The sequence below is a fragment of the Musa acuminata genome, chromosome BXJ3-6 (genome assembly GCF_036884655.1).
Source record: "Musa acuminata AAA Group cultivar baxijiao chromosome BXJ3-6, Cavendish_Baxijiao_AAA, whole genome shotgun sequence".
Classification (NCBI taxonomy): Eukaryota; Viridiplantae; Streptophyta; class Magnoliopsida; order Zingiberales; family Musaceae; genus Musa; species Musa acuminata.
The window spans coordinates 7,468,553-7,485,618 of NC_088354.1; the positions used below are offsets into that span (position 1 = coordinate 7,468,553).

Consider the following 17,066-nt stretch of genomic DNA (forward strand, 5'->3'; position numbering starts at 1 on the left):
TTCCACTGCTCCTTTCAATCAAAGCTTACTGTTCTTGGATTTCTTTCGGTTCCTTCTTTACTGTGTCCTTTCTCTTTCTCTCTTGCATCCCCTGTTCTACTGATCCTTCCCATCAAAGCTTGCCGTTCTAGGGATTTCTTTAGGTTCTTTCTCGTTGGTTTCTCATCCTTTGAAAATTTATGTATGCTCTCTTTTGCATTTCGGTACTTGATTTTAGATGCTAGTTCTTCTTACCCTTGGCTGTTAAGTAATTTTTGAGTCGATTCATTCTTTTGCAGCTAGTTCTTCTTACTCTCGATTCATTCTATCGAGATGTCACTCTGAGATGCAAATATTGTTTTTTTTTTTTTGTATATATGGATGGAAGAATGTACATTTTAGTTGTACCATTTGAGGTGTTTTGCTTTTCAATCATCTAGCATGTTGCTGCAATTGTAGATTCGTACGTGGTGCGATCCGAGTCGCTGAAAATATTCTTAGGTATCATGGAACCGCATCTCAGATTCATCCACCTTTCAATATCTATTAATTGTTATTATTAGTACAAGTCGATATATATTGGATCGAGATTTGAATCTGATAGATGTCGTCATGAAAGTGTTGCTTTTTCTTATGGTGACAACGCTCCCACCTCGTAAAATTCTAAATATGTTGGTCTTCTTCGATCGTGGATCGGATGCTCGGACGACGTTCGGACATGCTCGTGCGCGACCCCCGCGCGTCTGTTTGTATATAGTATATACTATGTCGGGGCAAAGGAAATCCGACCGGGTCGGCGGTCGGGTCGGACCGGACGGACCGGTTGGTGTCCGAACAGGATAAGACGATCTTCTTGCGACACGGACGGGGGATCAAAACCCTAGTCCCTCTTTTTTCCTCTTGCAAATCTTCACGAAACCCTAATTGGAAGCTCGGTGGCGGGAATAACAGCACCATCCGCTCAATGCTTCCTTTCTGGAGGTAATCGCGGCTACCTAGCTTTGGCTTTCTCGTTTTGTATTTCTCCCTTACTTTTCGTCCATAGTCGTCGTCGTTCTTCTGTTAGGAATCGTGATTTCTTACAAATCTAGCGTGGTTGTTGATTTTTGTGAACGAAAATTACTCTGAAACCCTAATTCTGTCCGCTTCGCTGCTCCTCATTAAGAACTGATGTACCCTCGAGCGAGTTCGAAGATTCTTCGTTGCTGTCGCTAATTCTATTGATCGGAAGCATTTGGTGGATTTAGTTGTGTTGCGATGAACTGGAAAAAGGTTCGACGTAATTCACCGTGGCATATACTTACGAACCCTTGGAATGTTGGACAATTTTAGTATTGGGGGGCTGTGAAAATTGTTCAAATTACTAAATGTGTCTCCTCATTTTAAATTCCTCAGGATTTCTGTTTCAGTTCGTAACTCGAGCAGTTGGAAATTCATGTGCTTTGTACTAGTACGATGGTACCTATCATATGCTGTTTCCTGTTCTATGCTGATTTTAGATGACTGCTTTGCTAATTGAGGTCATGCATCTATCGTTGACATCATGTTCAATATCTTAAGTCTTTTTTTGTACGCATGCTAGGTGCATACTTACCTTTATTTGCAAAATAGAAGTACCCTCTATATCAATGATGTTATTTCTAATAAATGTTTCTAAATTGGTTTCATGATTTACAAAATAGAAGTAATTCCATATTTTATCTTAAAATATGGAATTACTAATTTCAATATTGCTTTTCTTCTGCTGTATCAAACGTACTATTTGCTTTTATAAATCCTGTATATATATATATATATATATATATATATATATATATATATATACTGAGCTGGTTTAGTAGATCAACTATTGATGGGTGATTTTTTATGGTTGGATACAGCATATAAGAAACCTTCGTGTCTCTTCTCAAATGACTGTTCCAAATGTGTGGAGTTTAGAAACACCAAGCGACATGAAAGAAACTTTCCCAGCTGTCTTCAATTATCCAACTTCAAGCACCGGAGATGCTAAAATAACATGTAACTTGTTTCAAAGTGTCTCATTTAATTCCCATCTATTTGATAGCCCAGTGCTTGGTGACGGTTTTTCTGCTTCCCACAGTGAGTTTGATTAGGAGTATGAATTACACTCTCAGAATTGTTCAGAACTGCTTTAAGTTGTTAAAATAACATTGGCTGTTGCAGGATATATACCTAATGAGCACCATCGCGTAGTTGCCGGTGTTTCTCTTGGTTCTGCTGGAAACCTTACTTCTTGGTGCGGAGGGAAACCTGAACCAAAATCTCCTCAACATGTACCACCATTATCAAGAAACATTACCATTAATCAACACTTTGGCAATCAAATGCCACCAGAGCAATATAATGAATGCCACAATAACCAATTTTTGCATGAAAGCACAACTAAAGGGATGTCTTGCATGGCTCAGATGCCTTTCTGCAGCACTGTTAATAACTTTCACAATGCTGACGTGCCTCTTTCAATGGGTCATGTTCAAGTAAAAGATGGGGCAGGAGCACCTGAAGCATTCACAGATCCCAGTATCTATGGTGAGTCTATAGTACTTAATTGATTTGTTCCAGAATCTTCATACTTTTTTTCATTTAACTTATTGACTTGACTTTGCAGGTGATACTAGATTGATGTTTGATTGGAAGTTTTCTTCTTTAAATGTGTCCAGCATGCCTGTATCACCATTTGTTTCAAGCATAGATTCCAAAATTATGAAGGGACGGTTTATAGGCTCTAACTTTGAATTGACCGACATGATCGGTATGCAACACCCACCACCTGGTTCAGGAAGCCTCCTTCAGTCCTATTTAAAATCACAGGTGCATGATTCACATCAGGGGCATTTGTGTCAAATCAAGCAAAAATGTATGGGCTCACAACCGTCACCGCAAGGGCCTCATCCACCATATGATCCATTTGTTCAGCATCAATTCTTGCAAAAGGATCAATATCAACAACAGGAAGAAAACATAGTTGGAAATCAGGATTTTGCGTCATCACATTCAGAAAGCTTTTTGAATGGGCCACGTCTAATGAACAGTCAAAATTTATTGGACGTAGTGCCAATTGAGCCCCTGGCTATCCATGACGTCATTAAGCATGAGCAACCTCCACCAATGTTCGAGGGTATTGCTTCTGAGGTTGACCATTTAACTACAATCCCACAAAGGCCAACACGATTCCAAGCCATCCACAATGTCTTATTCCTATACGAACATGTTAGGAACTGTCAGGATGATGGGAAAGGTTGCATCTTGTTGCAGTGCATGAACTTGAAAAGGAATCTTCATCACATTTTACATTGTAAAGATGCTAACTGCACAAAGAATTGCTTTAAATACAAGAGGCTGTTTGATCATTATACAGAGTGCTGTAAAAGTTTATGTAGTATTTGTGGTCCTGTAAGAATGAGACTCAAAGAAGTTTCTCAGAGGAATTTTAGTAATGCCTTCACTGAACCAGAGACTACTTTGCCTGCTCTTCCAAGGCCAGACCATAAGGAATCCCCCTTTAAACGTGCGAAAACTATGCATCATTTTGATCAAAATGGAACTCATCATGTATCTCTACCAGTCATGAATTGCAGTCTTCTAACTGACACAGGAGTGTCCCAACTAGGTCAAGAGGTGAGCATACCTGTAGATATGAAAACTGACAGTCCAGAACCAGTGGAAAAGCAATCTGTGGATTCCAATTTTAGAGTTTCTGGAGAAATCTATGACACAAAAATTGAGGATACAGAAGTCAAGATCCAAGAAGGTTTTGGTGTTGAGCCTGCTGAGTTAGCACAGGTGGTTACACATTCTGAACAAGAAAACCTTGTTCAGCTTGAGTTTCTCGAGGCTGATATCAGTGGTCAGTGTGACATCACTCTAGCAGCAGCCTCTAAAGTGTCTGAAACAAAGATGGACAACCCAAAAAGAGTTGTTTCTCTGCTTGATACATTTACTGTAGAAATGCTTAGGGAACATATCAGAAGTCTTGAGCAACACATTAGCAAGGTGTGTCTCCAACTTACTGGAACTAAGATTTTGTGTTTTTCATGCTTATGAATCTAAGAGATGTCTAAACAAAGGATCCAAAGAGGACACTGTTCTGCAGGTTTCCATATTGAATGAGTTTCACATATTTTTCACCCATGATTTCACATATAGCCTCAGATTGGCCTTAAAATAGTATATTTGGTGACCAATTTTGAAATTTTAATTACCACTTTGGAGTATCTATTATTATGTAAAGTTTTATGTTTTGACTAGTCAAAATTGGTGGCAGCTTTGTGCTAATAAATCTATATTTATATTAGCTCTATCAGAGCATTGGATTTATAAATTCTCACAAGTGATACATTTCGGGTGTTTCAATAAAACGACAATCATTTTCAAATAATATTTTGGTGTAACATGCTAATTCTGTATCTTGCATGAGATGTTGTTTGGCTAAATTTTTCATGTTGTGAAGTCTTTTATTCAAATGAAATTATGTATTCTTTTCTACAAGATATATGTTGTATGATGCTACTTTTGTATATTTTTTAAAACTCTTTTCCATGATGCAATAATTAAAATGTGTATGTAGGCCTAGCATTGAAGCCAATCGGCTTTAGTGAGCTCAAAATTCCTTAAGTTGATTGCAAGAAAAAGGAATAGGATGTCCTTGTAAGTTACTGCTGTTGCACATCTTCTTGTGATGCTCATATTTGTCATATAATGTGTACAACCTGTCTGTCATCGTGGTGCTGTACTTATGGTCAAGGTACAATTTACTCTCATGCTTTAAGCTGAATGAATTATTAAATAGACAATAATTACACTCGGAATACAGGGTAATAATTTGATGCCAGGTAGGCCAATGAACCTTTTATGGCTGCAGCATGATCTTCTAGTTATATTTAGATTCGGTACAAGCATGAACCGTTTAAAGCAAAATGTGATTATCAAACAGCTTGGAGAATGAGAAGATCAAGATCGACATATTTGCATGCTGTATTCTCTGATTAACTTGCTTTAACACCTTTTTTGAATTTCAAAGTTGTGCTGAGATCTTTTTCTAGACCTATGATCCTGAGATAATGAATTTTGTGCACATGTGCTATTGATTTCACTCTAGCTATCTTTCTATTGTGCTTTGAGGAATTAATTAGTTTGCAACTATAGTGTCTTATCTGGAAAATTATCTAGGGTAAAGCAAACACCAGCGAGTCCCAAGGTATGGAGCACTTGGTAGATCAGAACTTTTGCAGTTTGTGTGGGATGGAGAAACTTATTTTTGAAGCACCACCAAGGTATTGTTCATCATGCTACAAGCAAATCAATCCGAAAGGAGTTTATTATACCATGAGAAGTTTCAAAAGCACAAAGTACGGGTGTGGTGCAAAGATTTCTCTCTGTGGTAAGTGCCATGGTGCTTCTGGTGAGAGTATCAAGGTTGGTGGGGAAGATATTCGAAAGTCTGATTTGGAGAGGAGGTTAAATTATGCTGAAACTGATGCTGAAACTGAATGGGTAACTGCCTTCATATTAAATTTGCCTTTTTTTTCTTTACCATGAAAATATTTTTAAACTTTGTTTGTGAATGTGTTTTCCAGTGGGTCCAATGTGATAAGTGCAAAGCTTGGCAGCATCAGATTTGTGCTCTTTTCAATGGGAAGAGGAAGGAAGCATTGCAAGCTGAATACATTTGCCCAAAGTGCTACTTGGAGGAACTAGAAAGGGGAAAACGTGAACCACTACCACAGAGTTCTATTCTTGGAGCAAGCGACTTACCAAAAACAATCTTGAGTGACCACATAGAGCAATGGATATTCCAGCGTCTTAAACAAGAGAGAGAAGAAAGAGCAAGGATATTGAAAAGGAGTGTTGATGAGGTAATGCATCTTATATTCTCTGAAATTTATCCATGTTCCTTGTCTTATATGAAAATCATCCATGTTATGTAAGATCCTTATTTATTAATGCACACAAGATACTTGGCAAGCTGATTTTTTTCCAAGTACTTTGTACCATTGATAACATACTAAGCAGTTTGACCTTTTTTATGCATTTAAGGATAGAGCATGTCATGCAGAGAACACTAGCCCAAATAAATAACAAAGTGTTTACAGTGGCCACAGCTGCTGTTCTTGTAGTCCTGTGTTTGTGAAGTTTCTGAAAGCATAAAAGTTTTAGCTTTCAAATCGTCTTTGGCAAAACGGCATTGGAAAGTCAGTTTCTCGTGCTAGTTTCTAGCTTCACCTTTAAAATGAAAAGAACATGATAAACATGATGTCTGTCGTAAGTAACTCAAATGGAACTATAAATCCAAGTAAATCCAAAGTCTCTTACCTTATTTTAATACTTCCCCCTTTCATTTTTTTATTCTGTTAATAATAGAATAATCAATTTTTTTAATGAACTTAGCTTGTTGCTTATCATTTCCCTGTCTTATATACTGAAGTTCAAGAATCTCCACTAGATCTGATATTATTCTCTAGTTTGTTGTGAAAAATGAAGAAAGGTTGACATGCTCATGTCTAAATTTGGTGTTCCATTGTGTGGTATGACTGTTTATAATGGCTTTTCACTACTTCCAAATGTTTTAACTTCAACAAAAAAATGAATAACTTTATCAGATTCATGGATGGTCATACATGAACAGGTATGTAATTATATAGATCGTTTATAATGTAGTAATATATTAAAGATTGTGCTTATAGTACAAATTGGTGGATTGAATGACATAGTCACATTATAACTACAAGTAGTTTTCTGCCATCGTTTGGAAGGATTGTATTCTTTATTAAATTGTTCCATTAAATTTACCAATAGCATAGTTATGATACACACTTTTAAGGCAGCCCGTTTATGTCAACTTGCTTTGTCGCCAGAAAGCCTCCTTTGGTTGATTAGTTGCTGACTACATATAAACGGAATACCTGACGTTAGTTGGGATGGTGAAACCCAGTGAAACATTGAACCCTGATTTTTCATATAGAAATCATTCTCAATCAAATGTCTTGAATATTTGTGGTTAAATGCGATCAAGGTGAGGACTTTCTTTCTAAACACGACAGTATGTTCTGCTATCATGCTAGTGGCAGATGATGGTCTTTGAAGCTTGATTCTGGCAGTGGCACTAGTCCCTCGATGCTTTGATGCATAACTAATGGGCAGATCTGCTTAGTTATTTGGTCTTGGTTAAACTGAATTTTAGTTATTTTGCTTACTTTAGTTTTTATAATGGATCGGACATAAAACTCAACTAACATCAAACTCCTGTATTTTAGCATTTACCCCAGTTATATGGTAGTTGTGGAATTAGATAGTATCAGTTTTATGTTTTGATTAGATTTTATTTTCTCATGTCAGGTGCCTGGAGCTGAAGGTCTTATAATTAGGGTGGTTTCATCAGTTGACAAGAAATTGGAAGTAAACCCAAATTTTCGTGAGGTTTTTAAAGAAGAAATGTACCCTTCACATTTTCCTTACAAATCTAAGGTGGAAAATTTAAAAGCTTATTCTGCTGTGTCTTGCATTTTTTCATGTTATTAGTTGCAACATTATCCTAGCAATCTTATATATCTTATGCTGTATCAAATTTGTTTATCCTCTTTAGGTCATTCTGTTATTTCAGAAGATTGAAGGTGCAGATGTTTGCCTCTTTGGCATGTATGTCCAAGAATATGGTTTGGACTGTGCTTTCCCAAATCAAAGATACGTCTGTATTTCATATATAGATTCTGTTAAATATTTCAGGCCTGAAATAAAGGCTGCTACAGGGGAGGCTTTACGGACTTTTGTTTATCATGAAATTTTGGTATGTAAAAGAATTGATAGCTATTGAACTTCTTGTAATCTTATCCTATTAAAAATGAAATTATTGATGAAATTGATCTGACACTATTTTGATATTTTCTGTTTATCTAGATAGGGTACCTTAACTACTGCAAGAAATGTGGTTTCACTAGCTGTTATATATGGGCTTGCCCATCTCTGAGGCAAGACTATTATATTCTGTATTGCCACCCAAAGACACAGAAGACACCAAAGTCTGATAAGCTTCGTGAATGGTAAGTGCTATTCATGTAACATGCTTGATGCACCTCCAAGTTGTACCATTATCTTGCCTTCCAGCTTAGTCTGATGATCTCTCAGGTACCAAACAATGATACGGAAGGCCATGAAGGAAAAAGTAATTCTGGAGCATACCAATCTATATGATAATTTCTTTGTGCACACTAGTGAATGTAAGACTAAGGTCACTGCAGCTCGTTTGCCATACTTTGATAATGATTTCTGGCCTGGAAAAGCAGACATCCTCCTTCAGGAGGATAAGAATGAGTCTCAGAGAAAAGGAACGAAGGCTGTAATCGAACGAGCACTACGGGCTGCCAAACGTGATGCTTCGGCAGGAAATCCAAAGGATATTCTGCTTATGCACCAAGTAATGCTTTCTCGAATTTATTGATTTCATATATCTTCACTTTGCATTTTTTTCCCCTCCAAATAGTTGTTATTTATGGTTAAATCCAAGTTTACTATGTGCAATCAGTTCAATTTAATCCTGCATTATATTTGGTGGGTATCAACTTTGTGGTTTACCAGGACAGTGAGCTTTCTCATATCCATACTCTTCTATTGGAGTTCTTTTTAGCCTTCACTTTCTGGTCTTTCTTTTATTCACAGGATAGTGCCTTCTCCACTTGGCATCATTGTAAGGTTCATGATTATCATTCATCTGGCATGAACAGCATGTGTCTTGTTGTTACATGTTTAGGTCATCTTTTGGCCTTTGATTGCTGACACAATAAACTCCAACTGGCACAAATTGTTGGCGTGTCAAAAATCTATTCCCATACCCATAAGCCATGAGATAGTCCTTGTCCCAATTTTACATGTTGATTCCTGATCATTTTGGTTCCTACTGCTTTTTCTTTCATAGCATGCTTGTGACACTTTATGACATAATACTTGAAATTTGAGTCTTTAATTAACATGTATATTTGGTCATATATGTTAATTTATATTCAACAGCTTGGAGAAATCATCCGCCCAATCAAGGAAGACTTTATCATGATCCATTTGCAGCATACATGCAAATATTGCTATCTGCCTATTGTATCTGGAAAGCAGTGGGTCTGCAACGTTTGCAAAAACTTTCATCTTTGTGAGTGGTAAGCTTCTTTTTTCCTTATACTATGATTAAGCACTAAGTTTATGTGCCCTTTTTTTGTTTTCTCTACATATGTAATTACTCAGTTTATAAAACAATTTTATTGGTGTTTAAATTGTGTTGGAATTATTTTACAGAATTGTCTTCTATTAGCAGTATGTGGCTTCCTCTTCTCATATCTATGAGTTGTATATTGGACACTAATAAATTGTTGTTATAAGTAATGTAACAAGAGTAAAATGGTTTAATTGAATTATTTATTTGAATAAAAAATAACAAAAGAAACAACTAAAGATGGTTACTTAAAAAGATATCATGCAAACTGCACAGCAATAATGGTGACATTCCTGGTCATGAAAAGTCACTAAATCGTTTACTTGATACATGAACACAGCTATGATAAATTAACTAAAGATAGTTTCTTCCAATGGATTGCCATGCCACATTCTGCATGGCCGCAACTATCATGTGCGCAAGCGTCTTTTGGCTGTCATTCTTGGTTATGGTGTTTAGCTGTGGATGCATGAATCTGCTTAGCTTTATTTTATATCATATAAGCATATACAGGTTCAATATATGCAGGCTGGCACTTGATTCCTGGGGCAAGTTGCTCAATGGACACTGCTGATATGAGTATATAGCGCATGCTTATCAACTTGGAATAGGTGTTTTTGCATTTGGTAACTAAGTCATGAATGGTGTACAATGTATATGCTGCTTATAGCCAGCCGCCCAAGCTCAATTGTTTTCTTAACTTCTGAAAGAACAAGGATATTATAAGTTGACAAAGATGTATAGTTTTCAGATATATCTTCTAATCATATTTCATTCTCTTGACTGACCCTGAATAGCAAATGTATCTGAATCATTTGACAATATTATGTTTTTAGATGATTTCTTATAGTAATTGAAAGGAAAATTTGGTCAACTCCATTTTCTTGATTTTTTTAATTACTTTTCATCAAGGTATTTGGTCTTGCATTACTAAGCATAATAGAAATCAGGGCTGACAATGGAAATCAGGACTTGATCAAAGCAGAATAGCTATTAGAAATGAGGGTTGTGTCTGGTGAGATTGAGATTACTAGACAGTTTGTATTATTTTAATAGGAAGTTAATATGTGGATGACTGGAGGTGAACTGCCCTTGAACTTGGTTCCTTTGGATCAAGGAGGACTATTAGTTGCATGGCAGGTTTACATGTATCTTCTTGTCAAGAATAGTGTTGTGGTGGCTTGGTGCACTGTCCATTATGAGTAAAAAAAAGTGCTGATCGTTGTTTTCTTTATGAGTTTTTTAGAAACATCTCTCTGGTTTTTTTCACCTGGTTTTAAGTTTTGGTTTTTAACATTTTTTTCTTTGTTTAAAATTTTTCTATCAGGTGCTATGATAAAGGGCAGAATCTCGATATGAAGGATAGACACCCTGTTACTTCTAAGGAAAAACATTCCTTTCGACTAGTAAGCACCTAAACTCTGTTTTACATGTAATTTTGTTGATATCTTTTCTAATTTTTTGAAATTTCAGGTTGAGTCAGATGGTCTTGCAGATACCGATGATAAAGATAAAATGATGCAGAGTAAACTGTTTGACATGAGAACTGGATTTCTAGGTTTTTGTCAAAGTGAGCAATACCAATTTGACACCCTCCGAAGGGCAAAACATTCAACAATGATGATCCTTGATCATCTTCATGATCCGACTGCAATCACTACTGCATCCTCATGTGCCATTTGCCATTGTAACATGGATAATGATCCGAATTGGCACTGTATGATCTGTCAAGATTATCATCTTTGTGCTGATTGCTATCATAAGAAAGGAGCTTCTTACCATAAGCATCAGTTGGTAAGCCATGCCACCATGGCTGATCGTACACTGCAGCCAAAAAAACAAAGAAATGGAAAAATAAATATTCAGGTGTTTGTTTGAATTTTTCTTATTTATTTAGTGCATCATAATTTTAAGATATAGAAGACGACTTTTTGCTTTTGTAGAACGCTGTCCTCTCTGATCCAAGGGAATAACTGATAGTATTTATATGCTTCTATCAGTGTGACATCCATCTTTGAAGAATAGGCTGATCATGGCCCTTCCTCTTTGTCTTTTAATTTGTCTTCTTCATTTCCTTTCCACGAGGTTCTTTGATACATCTTTTACCATTTATACAGTTGCTAAATTCACCACCTTGTTCTTTGGGACAGATGCTAGTAGCTCCTAAAGACCATGATTGTTAAAAGATTGATTAGCATGCATCCATAGGTTTCAAAATTTCATTATTAGGGCATTTGGATCATTTTAGCACTTATATGCTTTTTTTATATTATTCCTTTCGATCACTAGAATGCTTCTCGAGTGTTCCGCTATATTATGTGCATAGCATTCTTATGTGTCTTTACATTACAGCTCCGTCAAATGCACGTTTATTATGTCATGTTATTGGTCAGTCAAATAGATTACTAAACCCATGTGATCTTGTTTTCTTCTGATACATATGGAACTAAATTTGTTCTGTGCCTGTTTCTACAATTCACTGATGTCTCTGGCAGAAACTTGAAAAAAGAAAAAGAGTTAAAACATTTTAAGGCATCAAAGATATCTCAACTCTGGTACACACACACACACACACACACACACACACACACACATATATATATATATATAGAGAGAGAGAAAGAGAGAGAGAGAGAGAGAGAGAGAGAGAGAGAGAGGATGGGCTACCAGTTCCCCTTCATCGTATGACTTGTATAAAAAGGCAGTAACTATGGAATTTCATGATTGCAATGCTTTTGAGGATTCCTTTTTCTTTTCTTATTTTCCTACTTGCATGTGAAACAGCTTTAGTGCACTTTTTTAATGCTGGTACGTGTCAATTAACAGATGATCCTTGATGCTTTGCTGCATGCACCAAAGTGCTGTGCTCCTCGGTGTGCTTATACATGCTGTCTGCAAGTCAAAAAACTCTTCCTTCATAGTAGGAAATGCAAGGTGCGTGCTCATGGAGGTTGTATATCTTGCAAAAAAATCTGGCTGCTTCTCCGGTGGCATGTCCGTGTTTGCCAAGAGTTTGATTGCCATGTGCCACGGTGCAAGTATGTATACAGTGCATTTTTATTTTTCTCTTTTTGCTGAATTTCCCTTTTATCTATTTCCTTTAAGACCTACATTGATGATTTTTTACGATTTAGGGATCTTAAGGATTTTACAAGGAAAATGAGACATTCAAGATCAAAGGAATCAAGCAGCAAGGTGATTTCTGAATCCAGTATTTCACCAGATAAGCAGTTACCAAGTTTTTTTGCAAGTCTAGAGGGCCTATTATGATGTGATTTATCTAATCCAAGATGGTGGACTAGCAGCTGTAGCTTAATTTTTTTCCTCAGGTTGAAGATGGAGGAAATAATGAAGAAAATGGAATTCCCTGTTTGTAACAGCTTGTATATATGTAGGATTCATGGACGGGAGAGCAAGAAAGCAACATATTTGCCCTGGATACGATCATGCGATTTGCCTCGTATTGATCACTAATTTATCAGGGTGACTGAAGTAGAAAAGTTATAGAAGCAAAATGACACCAGTGCAATAACCTTGGCATCAGTGTCCAAGTATCATGGACAATCTGTATATTAAGTTCTTGTATTTAATTGCACAGTATCAATTCTTTTGTATGACTAAATAAACGAGTAATTGCATCAGTAAAAGGTAAAACTTTTCCTGTCTGCTTGGTAAGATCTTTCTGTTCTTTATGGTGAATAGTTTGGGTTGCAAGTAAATGTGGTTCTTGCACAAGACTTGATGATAATTTGCTTTTGGCCTGTGTCTCTTATTCTGGGAGAAACTTACTGGGACAGTATTTGGACTCGCACAAAGTGGAGTTTGCTTTGTGAGGATGCAGCAGATGAACTCCAATTCTTTCCCCTCTCCTCATTGCAAACAATCATATCGAGTCGAGCCCTAGTCAAATAATGTCAAATCTAGAGATGGGACCGCCAAAATGCTACAGCAGAAATGTCAAATCTTGAACAGAGACTGTACGATGGTACTCCACCATTCCATCAAATAATGTACTGCTTTGCATCAATCTTCACTGCGGCCTCATTGATGGGAGATGAAAGGAAACCGATGGTGGAATCCTCGATAGGTGGAAGTAATAAATAGAGAGGCAATGATCTGTTAACTGCACTTATTCTCACAATGAACCAGCGATAGAACAGCAATGCAATCCAGGGAGTCGACCTTTAAGCCTAGGAAGAGAAAGCTGGCCATCCACAATCAAATGCTGGCTTGAAGTGCAATCTTTAATGCTGCATCCACAAGATGATGCTGTCCTCTGCCCACCGCAATCATCATAGGATAAGGGTGTAGTGCAATGGCCGCAAGGCTCTGCTTAATGGTAACAGATGGCACAGGTCAAAACCTTGTGAGGAAGCCAATCAAGTAAATGGTCCACATAATCACCAGCATCCATGTAAAACTTCTCCGAATCCATCATATTGGCTGTGCTGCCGTCAGGATTCATGGTAAGAAGTATGTTCTGGTTGACTTCGCACCTCGGTTGATAGGACAGAGATAGATCTGAGTTAGTGGCGAGCCAGTGGATGTCGGATTCCACGTTCCATAGAGAAGCTCGATCTGACAGCAGAGTTGGCATGCTGCAGAAGTATCTCATTTATCGATTTAGGCTTTGATCCCCTCTTCTGAGAAGAAAAAACAGTATTATTGTTCTACATGAAAGCTCTAATGCCGAAGCACAAAACAGAGCTACAGCTCTAATGGAAGAACCCATGTCCTAATCTACATTGAAACTATTCACTCTTTCTTTTCGGTGTGACATATCATTTTCCTGTCAAATTTTGCTGCATGCATTATATTGATCATTTATGGATCCAACTGCCTTTCTGCGGTCTTCATTTCTCAGCACTGCAGGAATGAAGGATTATCCTGATGACGAACTCCATGAAAGCATTCATAAATACGCACTGCAGATAAGCGACAATAGCTTGACAAACTACTCTAACATTCTGCCAGGATATACTGCCTGCTTCATACAAGTAGTAAATATGGTGTGTACAGCTATCTGTGCAGGTTTGGACAATCCTACAAGAGCATGACCAAAAGAAACATGACCATCACCTCTTGAACAACAATTCCCCACCAAAAACCACTAATTGAAGAAGCAGGAAACAGAAAAGAGGTCAACAGACCAGAATTCTGATCTGGATTCCTATCATCTACCCTCTCGTTGGCATTGGAGCCATTGGCGGAGGGCTCTTGGTCTTGCTTGCATTGTGCCACACCGTGAGGGGCACTTCCTGTGGCCATGGCTGCAGCATTGCAACAGAGATTTGGATTGTTCCAAGAAGCAAATCTCTTTCCCATCCTCCGGTAGAACCTTTCGGGGAACTCAAGCTCCCCCGTTAAGTTGTTGCCATTGAGATAGAGAGCAGTAAGAGAAGGCAGAGCTGCGAACTTGGAAGAGACAATGCCAGAGAGGTGGTTGTTGTCTAACGCGAGGTATCTCAATCTCTTCAGGCTTGCAATAGTTTCAGGAATCGTGCCTTCTAAACCCATATGGGAAAGGTCCAAGGTGGTAAGGTTCCTCAAGTTCTTCCACTCGAATTCCAGCAGACTCCCACCCCATGGGTTGTAAGACAGAAGCAAAACCTGAAGTGACTCCATGCCAGCAAGTGATTTGGAAGGAACACCAGATAAGCTATTGTTCCTGAGGTCCAGAAGGGTAAGGTGGCTGAGATTTCCAAGCCCGGGTGGAAGGCTTCCATGTAATCGATTGCTGTTGACGTCCAGCTTTAAGAGTGAACTGAGACCGCAGAGAGAGGAAGGGAGAGAACCGGTCAGGGAATTCCCGCCGAGGTCCAAGATCAAGAGCTGGTTTAAATTGTTGCAAAGAGAAGCTGGAATTTGACCAGAGAATCGGTTCCCCGAGAGCATCAGTCTCTTCAGCTGGATCAAATTCCCAAGTTCCATTGGCAATTCTCCCACCAGTGAGTTGTCGACTAGCACAAGGGACCGTAGATTACGAAGCTGACCAAGGTTGGCTGGGATTCCTCCCACGAGGCCTTGATTGGAGCGCAAATCGAGGTTTTCCAAGCTTTCAGCTAGCTTCTCCCAGTTGCTTGATGGCAAGCTAGTTTGTTCATGAGAAGAGAAGCAATCGAAGATGGAGAGGGTTTTGAGATGCTTGAGCTGAAATAGCAGTGGACTGAACTCTGATTTCTCCGTGCATTCCAGTGAATTCTCAAGGATGGGTCCGATGCTTAGGGCCGTAACGTACCATAGACCATCAAAGAGATCGCATGATACTCCCTGCATTGGGAAAAGATCATGAATCAAATAAGTAAAGTCAAACCCCTGACTGACTCTGGAAAAAAGTCAATTTTAGAACAAAATTTTGTTGTATGATGAGCATCCATCATCTTCCTACTCTATCGAATTCCTGAAATAAATATGAGAAGCCGCATCAATCAATTTAACATCTATGTGTTTTGGACAGCAACAAGCTTCGATAGCTAATGCTGCTCGAGTTTTCAGTCTTGCAGGCAGATACTCAAAAGTATATCCATATGCGAGTGAGATCAAATCAAACATTCGAAAAGCAGCACTCGAGTCATGCAAGCTCATGCTTGTCGAAAGTAGCAATTCCCTTGTCTCCGAGATACGAATGATGCTTAGAAGAAGGGAAAAGGAGGAAGGAACCTTGGTACTGTCTTTGCGACACAAATCTATTTGGATCTCCTAAATAACTTTCGCTATTAAGAAAGCCGATGGCAGGAAGCGATGTTCGCAATTCAAAATGAAGTTTTGCTATCTTATATGTATCAGCATGAATCTAAACACAAAAAAGAGAACTTGCAAATCAATTTAATGAAGGAATCAAACTTCTGATGTCTGTTAGGAACCTGTATTTGCGTCCAGCCGCAAGGATCCGGATAAAGATCCGACCCATTCCACCGTTGTCCGACAAAGCCTTGGATCACCATGTACAGGGCTTCTTGCTCTGTCTTCTCCATCGGAGCGATGGAGCTTTCTGGTTGGGATAACGCATGGAAGATGAGGAATGGTAGGAGGAGAAAAGCCCGTGGAGAAGCCATCTTTGTCATCGTGAATCTCGAGAGCAGAAGAGCCAGGGTGATGTCAGTCAGCTCAAGACACAAGCAAGAACAGTGCCGAAACTAATCAAAGAGATGCGAAGAAGCGCAACCATCTGGATAAAGATGCAGAAGCAAGCCTCTCCGACGACTAAAAACCAGAGAACCTTGTGATCTGTCGACGGTGTGGGAAGAAGCGGAGCTTCTCATGCGCGAAACGCGATACTCATGCTGGTAGAAACAAGGCCGACATTATCAGAGAAAGCAGCACTCGGGCTCACAAGAAAAGCAACGGTAGGCAGCAGATTCTGAAGTGGGATGCGGAAACTCTAACAACCACAAAATCCAAAAAGTGAGCTAAACAAAAGAAATGTATGCCAAAAGGAAATGGATCGAAAGAAGGGAAGCAGTGCCGAGAACATTCCCACAACCGATGCGACAACCAAAAATTGAATCCGAAGGAGAGCAGTTGATGGGCTCTTCAAGTACTCGAAGAACACTAGTATTCGAAAATCTATGGAAAGAACGGATACAGATCGGAGAGAGAGACCGCGCTAACGATGACATTTATTGGGGCTCGGTGAAGTCAGAGTGATGATGGCGAGGACAAGAAGTAGAAGAAGCGCGCTGAAAAGATGGGGAGATCGATGCACGGCGGCTGAGAATAACGAAGGGGAGGGGGTTAATTATTATTACTAGCTAGTTACTTTAGTATCTTAAATTTTATATTTTAAAATATTATATTGATATGTTTATAATTATAAAAGTAAAACATCTTCATCTATTCATTCTAATATTTTTGCTTTTATCAATAAAAAAAT

At 38.4% G+C, this 17,066-nt stretch overlaps 2 protein-coding genes across 7 annotated transcripts; one reads left to right on the forward strand and one right to left on the reverse strand.

Moving 5' to 3' along the window:
- The first annotated feature begins 758 nt into the window (after positions 1-758).
- Positions 759-12,868, forward strand: LOC103987365 (histone acetyltransferase HAC1). Of its 6 annotated transcripts, none has more exons than XM_065155438.1 (16): positions 759-960; positions 1,860-2,079; positions 2,164-2,529; positions 2,609-3,993; positions 5,170-5,493; positions 5,577-5,855; positions 7,336-7,464; positions 7,583-7,783; positions 7,894-8,036; positions 8,122-8,410; positions 9,001-9,140; positions 10,521-10,599; positions 10,667-11,059; positions 12,020-12,231; positions 12,328-12,388; positions 12,589-12,868. In XM_065155438.1, the coding sequence occupies exons 2-16, from the start codon at positions 1,890-1,892 to the stop codon at positions 12,658-12,660; spliced, it is 4,263 nt and encodes a 1,420-aa protein (XP_065011510.1). In that variant the 5' UTR covers positions 759-960; positions 1,860-1,889; the 3' UTR covers positions 12,661-12,868. The 6 variants fall into 6 exon arrangements, with proteins under 6 accessions (XP_065011510.1, XP_018683155.2, XP_009403925.2 ...); XM_018827610.2 differs by having other exon boundaries at positions 760-960; positions 12,523-12,868; XM_009405650.3 differs by having other exon boundaries at positions 760-960; positions 12,328-12,868.
- Positions 12,869-14,139: 1,271 nt separating this feature from the next.
- Positions 14,140-16,834, reverse strand: LOC135640728 (piriformospora indica-insensitive protein 2-like). Its single transcript, XM_065155442.1, has 2 exons — positions 16,057-16,834; positions 14,140-15,463 (listed from the first exon to the last, which is right to left on the reverse strand). The coding sequence occupies exons 1-2, from the start codon at positions 16,255-16,257 to the stop codon at positions 14,237-14,239; spliced, it is 1,428 nt and encodes a 475-aa protein (XP_065011514.1). The 5' UTR covers positions 16,258-16,834; the 3' UTR covers positions 14,140-14,236.
- Positions 16,835-17,066: the final 232 nt, after the last annotated feature.

Bases quoted from the DNA above. Each gene is read 5' to 3' on its own strand.
- LOC103987365 (XM_009405650.3), top strand. From the start codon at position 1,890: ATGACTGTTCCAAATGTGTGGAGTTTAGAAACACCAAGCGACATGAAA. The intron at 3,994-5,169 runs GTGTGTCTCCAA...AAAATTATCTAG, and splicing joins TTGAGCAACACATTAGCAAG to GGTAAAGCAAACACCAGCGA. The intron at 12,232-12,327 runs GTATGTATACAG...TTTACGATTTAG, and splicing joins TGCCATGTGCCACGGTGCAA to GGATCTTAAGGATTTTACAA.
- LOC135640728 (XM_065155442.1), bottom strand. From the start codon at position 16,257: ATGACAAAGATGGCTTCTCCACGGGCTTTTCTCCTCCTACCATTCCTC. The intron at 15,464-16,056 runs GTTCCTAACAGA...TTCCCAATGCAG, and splicing joins GCGGCTGGACGCAAATACAG to GGAGTATCATGCGATCTCTT.